This window comes from Hylobates moloch, unplaced genomic scaffold (genome assembly GCF_009828535.3).
Source record: "Hylobates moloch isolate HMO894 unplaced genomic scaffold, HMol_V3 SCAFFOLD_5, whole genome shotgun sequence".
NCBI classification, from domain to species: Eukaryota; Metazoa; Chordata; class Mammalia; order Primates; family Hylobatidae; genus Hylobates; species Hylobates moloch.
The window spans coordinates 20,552,057-20,563,222 of record NW_026652280.1 but is presented as its reverse complement, the minus strand read 5'-3'; the positions used below and the strand labels follow the sequence as shown (position 1 = coordinate 20,563,222).

General features: G+C 46.2%; 1 protein-coding gene across 1 annotated transcript in view; it reads left to right on the top strand.

The window, feature by feature from the left end:
• The window catches only part of LOC116467778 (O-acyltransferase like protein), a 73,756-nt gene that overhangs the window by 48,196 nt on the left and 14,394 nt on the right, over positions 1-11,166 (top strand). The window contains 2 exon segments of the mRNA XM_032151465.1: positions 7,416-7,581; positions 9,085-9,164. Coding sequence (XP_032007356.1) covers positions 7,416-7,581; positions 9,085-9,164 — 246 coding nt within the window.

Genomic DNA, 11,166 nt, shown 5'->3' with positions numbered 1-11,166 from the left:
TTTTTTTTTTTTTTTTTTTTTTTGAGACAGAGTCTTGCTGTCGCCCAGGCTGGAGTGCAGTGGCGTGATCTCGGCTCACTGCAGGCTCCGCCCTCCGGGGTTCACACCATTCTCCTGCCTCAGCCTCCCGAGTAGCTGGGACTACAGGTGCCCGCCACCTCACCCGGCTAATTTTTTGTATTTTTAGTAGAGACGGGGTTTCACTGTGTTAGCCAGGATGGTCTTGATCTCCTGACCTCGTGATCCGCTGGCCTCGGCCTCCCAAAGTGCTGGGATTACAGGCGTGAGCCACCGCGCCCGGCCGACAAAGAACCTTCTTAAGGGAGGGGAGATTACAAAGAACCTCCTTAAGGGTGGGGGAGATTACAAAGTACATTGATCAGTTAGGGTGGGGCAGAAACAAATCACAATGGTGGAATGTCATCAGTTAAGGCTATTTTCACTTCTTTTGTGGATCTTCAGTTGCTTCAGGCCATCTGGATGTGTAAGTGCAGGTCACACGGGATATGATGGCTCAGCTTGGGCTCAGAGGCCTGACAGTAGGTTTATTTACATAATTTCTCAATTCCTCATTGCTATGTAATGATTTATTAGTTTTCGGTCTTTAACCCTCTTTTAAAAGAATTTCCAAAGAAAAATAAACTGAAAGAAATAGTTTTCGTCCCTAAATACAGTTGATTTAAGCTGGTTTAATATGGTTCAAATTCTACTGGGACAAATACCATGAAAACCAGTATGTTCCACTGGCAAAAACATCCTTAGTCCTCAGCTGATGGGCAGCAGAGTTCAATAAATGCACTGTCAGATTTCCATGGAATCTATATTCAACAGGAAAATTTGTTTGTCTGCAAATTAGTGGTAATTGGATCCTATAAATCAGAGTGCTAATGGTAATGATAAAAATAAAACAAAACGTGACCAGGAAAGGAACTTGGTCAAAGCTCTGGGCCATGACCCTTCTGCTGGGGGGGAGGCAGGAAGAATGACGATCTCCTTTTTTTTTTTTTTTTTGAGACAGAGTCTCGCACCGTCACCCAGGCTGGAGTGCAATGGTGCCATCTCCGCTCACTTCAACCTCTGCCTCCTGGGTTCAAGCAATTCTCCTGCCTCAGCCTCCCAAGTAGGTGGGATTACAGGCGCCCACCACCATGCCTGGCTAATATATATATACATATTTTGTATTTTTAGTACAGACGGGGTTTCACTATGTTGGCCAGGCTGGTCTTGAACTCCTGACCTTGTGATCTGTCCATCTCGGCCTCCTAAAGTGCTAGGATTGCAGGCGTGAGCCACCGTGCCCGGCTGATGGTCTCCTTTAGGAATGTGTGGCTGGTATCAATGCAGAAGGGATTCCAATACTGGGGCAGAATACGGAATCAGTGGTAGCAGAGTGGCAGTGACGGAATGAGACAACCAAACTTAAGGGAGGAAGGGCCGGGCACAGTGGCTCATGCCTGTAATCTCAGGCTTTTTGGGGAGGCCCTTGGGAGGCTGAGGGGGGCATATCACTTGAGGTCAGGAGTTTGAGACCAGCCTGGCTAACATGGTGAAACCCTTTTTCTACCAAAAATACAAAAAATTAGCTGAGTGTGGTGGCACACGCCTGTAATCCCAGCTACTCGGGAGGTTGAGGTGGGAGAATCACTTGAACCCCGGAGGTGGAGGTTGTAGTGAGCCAAGATTGTGCCACTGCACTCCAGCATGGGCAACAGATTGAGACCCTGTCTCAAAACAAACAAACAAAAAAACAACAAAGTTAAGGGAGAAAAGGAAACTTCAGCTCATGTCATCCAACCCTGCCATTGATATATTTTCTACGTCGTGGTTATTTGCTGAGCTGGAAGCCGGCACTCCTGACTTCTAGTTCACGTTCATCTTGTTATACCACACTGTCACAAAATAGGAAGAGGAGTGTTGTCATAATCTTTGGGGCTAGTGAAACGCAGTGGGCAAGTGCAGACTCTGTAGTTGGACTGCTGAACGTGTATTCTGGCTCAATCATATAGCAGCAGTGTGACCTTGAGTTAAGTGTCTCTCTCAATCTTTCTGTGCTTGAGTTTGCTCATCTCTAAAATGGGAAGAATAGTGACACGTCACAGGACTCTTGTGAGGATTCAATGAGATAATGTATGTAAAGAACTTGGAAGGGTGCTTTATACATAGTAAGCCCTTAATACGTAGGAGCTATCATTCTTAGCGTGGTGGTTGTTTATACCTTTTAAGCTTTCCATCAAATAGGTGAAGAATGGGGAGAAGCTAAGGAATAGAACTTTGTTGGTTTCTTTTCACCACGGTCTTTGTGGTTTCTTCCAAGCTTTATAAAATCTAACCCTCCTCCAGGGAAGGGCAGAAGGCTTATGATTTCAATATATTTTGGGTGTGTGGCACTGGGGTAAGCAGCCTGTCCTGCCCTGAGGTTTTCTGGAGGTGAGAGGCTGGCATACAGGCTGAGGGGTCATGGTGATAAATGCTCAGAGGGGTTAGTTGGGGGTTGGGGCAGGGGATCTAATGCCATGGTGGGTTCTGCTTGGGAAACCAACTTTTTAAATTAATTAATTAATTTATTTATTTATTTTTTGAGACAGAGTTTCGCTTTTGTTGCCCAGGCTGGAGTGCAATGGCACAATCTCGGCTCACTGCAACCTCTGCCTCCCGGGTTCAAGCGATTCTCCTGTCTCAGCCTCCCGAGTAGCTGGGATTACAGGCATGCACGACCATGCCAACCTAATTTTTGTATTTTTAGTAGAGATGGGGTGTCATCATATTGGTCAGTCTGGTCTTGAACTCCTGACCTCAGGTGATCCGCCCGCCTCAGCCTCCCAAAGTGCTGGGATTACAGGCATGAGCCACCATGCCTGGCCTATTTATTTATTTTTTCGAGATGGAGTCTTGCTCTGTCACCCAGGCTGGAGTGCAGTGGCACGATCTTGGCTCATTGCAACCTCTTCTTCCTGGGTTCAAGTGATTCTCCTGCCTCAGCCTTCCTTGTAGCTGGGATTACAGGTACCCACCACCATGCCTGGCTCATTTTTGTATTTTTAGTAGAGACAAGGTTTCTTGTGTTGGTCAGGCTGGTCTCGAACTCCTGACCTCAGATAATCTGTCTGCTTTGGCCTCCCAAAGTGCTAGGAATACAGGTGTGAGCCACTGCATCCAGCTTTGGGAAACCTACTTCAGAGTAAAAGTCTGGAGCTGGGGATCGAGGAGAGAGGGATTTATTTCAAGGTGGATAGAGCAGTGGTAGGGGCGGGAGGAGCACGGGGTGAGAGTCAGGTGGTAGTGAGGCCTTGTAAGACAAGGACCCCAGGGAGTAAATTACTGCAGTATCTGGGCAGGAGAGCAGGGTTTGCACTGGCAATTGGCAGTGGGAATGGAGAGAGGAGAAATCAAGGACTCAGGAATTTTCTGGCTTGAGCAACATGGCAGGTGGTGCTGGCATCCTTGAGCTGGGGAACTCTGGAAGGGAGGCAAGTCAGAGTGGGAGCTAGGGAGACAATCAGTCCAACCTGGGAAAAAATTTTGTTGAAAATGGAGGGAACTGTCACCAACCCATAACTCGAACTCACCCTCACTAAGGTAACCCCAGTGAAAAAAGAGTCATGCTCCTGGCCATTTTGAGGTTCTCATGTGTGCTGGTGTAACTCACTGATGCTACCTGGTTAGCACTTATCACTTGTCTGCTTATCTCCAGGAGGATGGGGGTCAGACGTCTGTTTACTCACTCATTCTGTGTTCACTGGAGGCCCATTTTGTGCTAGGTGCTGTCCTAAGCCCTGAGAACAGAGTTTTAATAAGCCATGCAAAGGTGCCTTCCAGCCCTCAGGTTACATTCCAGTGAATAGAGGCAGACAATAACTAAATGAATATGCAATTTGAAGTTGCAGCATGCAAATAAATGTATGCTAGGCCAGGGAGGATGGGTGCCACAAAGTGATCATTTGGCGAAGAGGCCGGGTGCAGTGGCTCACACTTTACAATCCCAGCACTTTGGGAGGCAAAGGTGGGAGGATCCCTTGAGCCCAGGAGTTTGAGACCAGCCTGGGCAACATAGTGAGACCTCTACAAAACATACAAAAAATTAGCCCCGTGTGGTGGCATGTGCCTGTGGTCCCAGCTCCTTGGGAGGCTGAGGCGGAAGGATTGCTTGAGCCCAGGAGGCGGACGCTTCAATGAGCCGTGATCGCACCACTGCCTTCCAGCCTGGGTGACAGAACGAGACTTTGCCTCAAATAAATGAATAAATAAATAAATAAGAGAAGAAAGCAAGCTGGAGGCTTTCTCTGGAAGGGCAGTCAGGGGAGGTGACTTTTGGCCAGAGCCCAGAAGAAAGTAAAGGAATGTTCTAAGCAAAGAAAATCCTGTGGGGGAAGAATGGTCCATTCTGGGAGAACCGAATCACAAAGGTCCTGGGGAAGGAGGGGCATCGCAGTGTCTGAAGAGCCTTAAAGAGCCCAAAGGTGCTCTGTGGAGTGAAGCGAGCCACGTGGACAGTGGGAGGAAATGAGTTCAGAGATGGGCAGGGGCTGCCCTAAGGACTCTCCCTGTTGTTCTGAGACAGAAACCTCTGAAGGGTCCCAGCAAGGGAGTGGCATGGGCAGATTTACATCTTGCAAGACTCACTCTGGCTGCAGGGAGAGAATGGCTGTAAGGGCCAGATAGGGGGAGACCATTTGGGAGCTATTGCAAGTTAAAAGAAAATCCCCAAACCCAACTTCTAGGGGTAAGTCAGGACAGAGATTATCTAACAGGAAAGGAAGAGAGTAAAGCTCTAGAACCGTAGAACTGCCTGGTTATGTCAACTAGCAGGTACATTTTAAAAATTAGGGTTTGCTTTTTTTATACCTTGTGATAAAAATGTCTAACTATAACAGAAGCTTATAACTAAAATAAAGGGTCCGCCTTCTAGTCTCATTCCCCGCAGGACACCTGTATTTAACAGTTTCTTAGGAATTCTTGCAGAAACTTTCCATGTATTTATAAGCACCGTTCTTCTCCTGCACGCATAGGATTGCAGTATATACTTCACTGTTTGTACGTGGTGTTTTCATTTATAATACAGAATTGGCCTATTTCTCTATAAGCACACAAGGACCCACATCCCTGATGTTAAAGGTTATCAGTGTAGCACAGTGGGGTGTACCATTATGTATTTAACTTGTCCCCATTAGTGGGCATGGAGCTAATGTCCAAATTCTTTGCTGTCTTAGACAATGGGACAATCTCTATATATTTTTGTGCACTTGTATAGACATGTTTGTGGGCTAAATTCCCACCAGTGGAATTGGGAGTTTTGGGCATTTAACATTTTAATGTGCATTTTCCAATTTATCTTCCCACCCACCAGGTATGAGAATCCCTGCTTCTCACCCCTCCACCACACTGGCCAGTATCCCACATTTTAATCTTTGAAAACCCACTTTGACTATTATTCTCTTGGAAACTTGGACAAAAACGTAGCACGTGTACATTTTAGGGTGGTTTAGATGTTTCAGACTGTTTTCTTGTTAGATTTTCAAAAAATCTTAGAAAGCAGAAACCCACATTTCCCTTTTAGAGGATAGGAAAGAGGAGACATTACATGATTTTCTCAGTGTGAAAAGTTTAGACAAGCTTGCTACTCAAGGCGTGGCCCACCCAACAGCCTGCAGACTCCAAGTCTGCATTTTAACAAGCACCCTGGGGAGGGGGGATTTGGCAGAGGTGAGGGATGCTGCCTGGAGTGGGGGGCAGGGGAATGCTCCCTTCTGCTCTGCTTCTGAAGGGAGCAGCGCTGGCTACTTTCCCCGGGGAAGGGAGGTGACAGATGGTGGGAAGGATGATCAAAAAGGCGGGGCCGGAGGCTTGTAGGGGCAGCTGCAGGGCAGCATGGTCAGATGGCAAACATGGCAGGACCCAGTGCCTAGGACCCAGGGAGGCTGTTGCCTCAGCAAACGTGCAGGGGAGCTGATCTGGGAAGCTGTGTCTTGACAGAGTTGCCTGCCTTTGCTCTATGACATTGATCAACAATTCCACTCCCTCTCCTAGAATGCCTACCGCCCTCCCACCCACCGGACACTCTCTATGTAGGAAGTTCTCACTGTGGGGAGAACAGGGGAATCAATGGTCTCCATCCCCGGGTGCAGACCAGAGGCTTGGTGCTGAGCCCCTCTCTGCTGGGGATGTGCCTCTAAGTGGAGACGCTCCAAGTCCTGTCAGTTCCCATCTGTGAACACCACCCCAGCCCCCACCCTCTCACCTAGATGTTTGGAGGTACTGCTGGGCCATTGTTCTGCCCTAGTTGAGCCAAAACTACCCTGGATTTTTAGCTATATTCTTTTAGAAGAGGGCTCTGACACCAGCCCATGCAGAATCCATGCCAGTGTTGTATGCGCCTCCAGGCTGCAATCTCATTTCTAAACTCTAAACCCACACCGTCCAGCAAATAGCCACCAGGTGAGTGGCTAAGTGAGATGTGCTGTGTGTGCAAAGCCCACATTGGGCTCCGAAGACTCAGTAAAAGGGAAGAGAATGTCAAATAGCTTTTTAACAATGTTTCATATTGGGTACATGTTTGTAATGATAATGTTTCGGATATATTGGTCTAAATAAATAATATTAAAATGAGTTGTACCTATTTCTTTTTACCTTTTAAATTGTGGCTACTGGAAAGTGTAAAATTGGGGGCAGCTGTGCTTGCATCCTGTTTCTATTGAATAGCGCTGGTCTAGACACCTTACTCCTGATTCTTCCCCTTTGTAGCTGCTTCAGATCTTGCTTGGAGGAGGTAGGGTGTGAAGGAAGGGAGAAATGAAGCAAGGGAGGGACGGAAGGAAGAAAGAGTTTTTCATCTTGTGAGGCCATGTGGAAAGAACATGAACCAGTGTCAGATCTTGGTACTGCTATATGGTTGGTGACTCTGGGCAAGTCACCCTATCTTCTCTTAGCTATAATTTCTTCATAAAATGGAGGTCACAGCTACCTTGCATTGTTTTGAGGTTTAGAAATCTCTAGCAGGCTGCTCCCGCAGTGGTTGGCCTATATGACTTGCTCAATAAATAACAGTATTTTTAGTGGAACATGGTGGCATGCGCCTGCAGTTCTAGCTACTTGGGAGGTTGAGGTGAGAGGATCGCTTGAGCCCAGGAGGTGGAAGTCAGGGCCGTAGTGGGTGAGACCCTGTCTCTTAAAAAAAAAAAAGAAATAAATAGCAGTATTTTTGCAGCAGTAGCACCTGAGCCAGTACATGATAGGTGCTCAGTAAGTGATCTTGAACTCGTGGATGCTTGAACGTTTGAGGTGTGGCTGGGTGGCAGCTGCCCACTGTACAAACAATCTGTTTTAGAGCATCTTATGCCCCACCCGCCACATGCCCACTGAGGGGACTGCAGGGACCCCAGTGGAAAGTCACCTTCTTTCTCTCGGCTCTCTCCTGCCAGATTGCAGCCTCTCCACCTGTATTCGGTGTGCTTGTTGGTTGGACTGTTCTCTCTTGTTTCCTGGGGACCTGTCTGGGAAGTGCCCAAATTCCACTGGGATAACTGCCAGCAAGCATGGTGGACAAATGTGCTGTTGCTAAATAACTTTGTGTCTGTCAAGAATGCCGTGAGTCTCGACTTGCTGGCTTTGAAAAGGCAGAATGGTGCAAACCTGGAGTCTCATTTCTTCAAGCAGTGTGGTGAACTTTCCAAGGGCCAACCTGATTCTGGTGTTTTCTCTGGAGTACTGGTGATGCTGTAGGAAGGTGGGCTGTGTGAGTGGGGGATGGCTTCTGGTCATGCAGTGGGTGTAACCCTACCAGGCTATGCAGGGGGCAGCCGCTGTGAACAGCAGAGGGAGGGGAGCATAGCAGTGGCCAACAAGGGGCCAGTCATCCTGGCACATGTCCCGGAGGCAGCTGACCCTGCCCCATCACTGTTCTTGTGCCAGCCCATGTTGCTCCACTGGGAAAGGACAAATTCTTCACCTCCGCCTGTTGAGTCTATACTGCAATGGGACATTGCATCACACCCTTACTATGTGGAATTCTACTCAAGTTCAAAGATCTTGTTGCTTTGGAGCAACAAGATCTATGTGTGTCTTGGCTTCTCCAAAGCTCCAGTTTCCTCATAATGAATTTGAAGCAAGTGAAAGTGAAACAGCTGTAATGAAATTATATCACCAATTCCACATATGCCTTGAAATCAAGGCTGAAAAGGGAATCGCTAAAGCGTGGCAGGGCCCTAATCTTTGCACATAACAACTCACTAACTAGATGGCTGCCTTCCATTTGTAAAGGCCCAGCCATATGGACGGGCTTGCATCACCAGCTACCTGCCTGCAGGTGGGGCCCGCTTGTCTGTGATGGGGTCCCCGGGGGATAATCTGGGCTGTTTTCCCTGATGCAAACTGATTTGGGCCACTTGCAGGAAGCAGTGGCAAGGATACCAGCCAGTGGCCTTTTTGAGGTAGAGCCCACCTTAGATCCTTGAAAGCAGAGGTGCCAGGGCCCTTTGGAGAGAATTGCCCCAAGGGACTTCCTCACATTGAAGAAAAAAATATTGGTAACCATCTCATCTGGCACAAGCATGGACTGTCTGTGGAACTCATTTTGGCCAGGCGATCCCATGTCAATCATCCATGGGAACTCTGGGGTTCTCCACAAAACATCATCTGGAGCCAAGCCCTGGTTCTAAATGAACATGTTCTTTCCACCTAGAGTTGGGGCATGGGGAGAGGCAAAGAAAAGAGAAAAACGTTGACCCCTCTGACTTCCAAGCGCTCCATAACAATGAGAAACTCTTACATTCCTGTAACATGACAGAGTTCATTTCCCACAACTGTCCTAGGAGATGGGCTATGATCATTTTTCTTTTTTAAACAAAAGAGAAAATTCGTCTGAATCTCCATTTTGTAAAACGGCAGCAATAATACCCGCCATCCAGGCTTGGTACAAGGCTCAAGATGAGGGGTGTGAAATATGAATATCTCTAACTCAATTTCCTTTGTCTTCCCACGGAAATTCGCCCCACTCACCTACTGAATTCTTCCTCCTAGTCCAGGCAGGTGGAGAGTGTGGAACAGAACTGGTAAATGAAGGAAGAGTGACCCTTGCTGCTCTCTTTTCAGTGCAGTGGCTGGACCTGGTACCTTGCCAATGACTTCCAGTTCCACCTCACCACACCAGTGATTATCTTCATCCACGCAAAGTGAGTCTGACTGGGACAAGCTTTTCTCCTCATGTGGCCTCTTTCACAAAACCCTCAGAAAGTATCCCAGTTCCGTGCAGAGCTGCTTTTTAAAATGTAGGAAACTTTACAGAAAAGCAAATACCAAATCCTCTACTGTTTGCCTTCTTCCTCATTCTGTTCTAACATTGATCCTACGCCAGTCAGTGTGTTTTGCAGAGTTACAATCAGTGTGTGCGTGTAATATCTAGTGCTCAGCTTTTTCCATTTAACTGTTCTTATAAACATTGCCACATATTGACATAACCTGCATACTTGGCAGTTTTAGGGTTTATCTACCATTTTTATGGTTGGGTATCTAGATTGTGGCCAATTTTTCATGATTATAAATGTCACTGCAATGCATGCCTTTGAACACACTACTTTTTCTCTTAGTTATTTTCACGGGGGCAGATTTCCAAGTGGATTTGCTAGGTCAAAGGGTAGGAACAATTTTGTGGCACTTGTCACATATTGTGAGATTGCTCTCCAGAAAGAGTGAAGTAATTTACAACGCCCTCAGCAATGTATCGGTGCACTGGCTTTCCCACATTGGCTATTTACCACCTTAATTTTTGTTAGTTTTAGAAACACCTTAAGGCCTCAATAATTCATGGAGAGACTTATAGTTGTGGATTATTCATGCAATATTTTAAAAATTTATTGTTATTTTTGTTAAAATATATGTTCAATTTAGGAAACATTGGAAAACATTAGGAGTTAAGAGAGGGGGGAAAATCACCCTGGTTCCACTTTGTCAGTCAAGGGAAGGAGAATTTGCTGCTAATATTTTGAGGCTTATCCTTCTGATATTTTTTCTGCCCAGTTTTTTTTTTTAAAAGACTGAGGGTCTACTCTGTCACCGAGGCTGCTATAGTGCGGTGGTGCCATCATAGCTCACTGCAGCCTCCAACTCCTGGGCTCAAACGATTCTCCTGCCTCAACCTCTGGAGTAATTGGGACTACAGGCATGGACCACTGCACATTGCTAATTTTTTAACTTCTTTAAAGAGATGAGGTCTTGCTATGTTGCCCAGGCTCTGCCCAGCTTTTGATACATGAAAACATTCTGTATATACACCTTAGTATCTTTCTTTCAATAGTTTTATGACACATGCATTTCCCCATATTATTTTATTTTTAAAGCAACGTAATTTAAATGTCTGCATAACATTCCATTCCATGAATTAACTATATAATTTATGTATACCTTCTATTGTTTAATACTGGGATTATTTCCAATGTTATGTGTTCATAAATAATGGTTTGATAAATATTTTCTTTCTTTTTTTTTTGAGACGGAGTCTCGCTCGTCGCCCAGGCTGGAGTGCAGTGGTGCAATCTTGGCTCACTGCAAGCTCCGCCTCCCGGGTTCACGCCATTTTCCTGCCTCAGCCTCTCCGAGTAGCTGGGACTACAGGCGCCCGCCACCACACCCGGCTAATTTTTTGTATTTTTAGTAGAGACAGGGTTTCACCATGGTCTCGATCTCCTGACCTCGTGATCCACCCGCCTCAGCCTCCCAAAGTACTGGGATTACAAGTGTGAGCCACCGCGCCCGGCCACTGATAAATATTTTCATGGAAACCATCTGTCTCCAACTTTGATATTTCTCTACAATATATATCTTTGAGGGGAATTAATAGGTCAAAGGGTGTGAATGTCTTTTGCGCTCTTGAATCATAATGAAAAATCACTTTCCTTAGAGGGAACATCAATATTCAGTCCTCTAGTCATCCAATTTAAGTGTTGCCAGAATGGAATATTAATAATAAAACAAAACATCTGAGTCTTCACATGTTCTTCCTTCTGTGTCCAAGTTTCCTCTTCTTATAAGGACACAGTCATATTGGATTAAGGCCCACCCCAGTGACCTCATTTAATGTTCATTATTGCTTTAAAGACTCTATCTTCAAATACATCGCATTCTGAATTACTAGGGGTTAGGATTTCAACATAGGACTTTGTTGGGGACATAATTCAG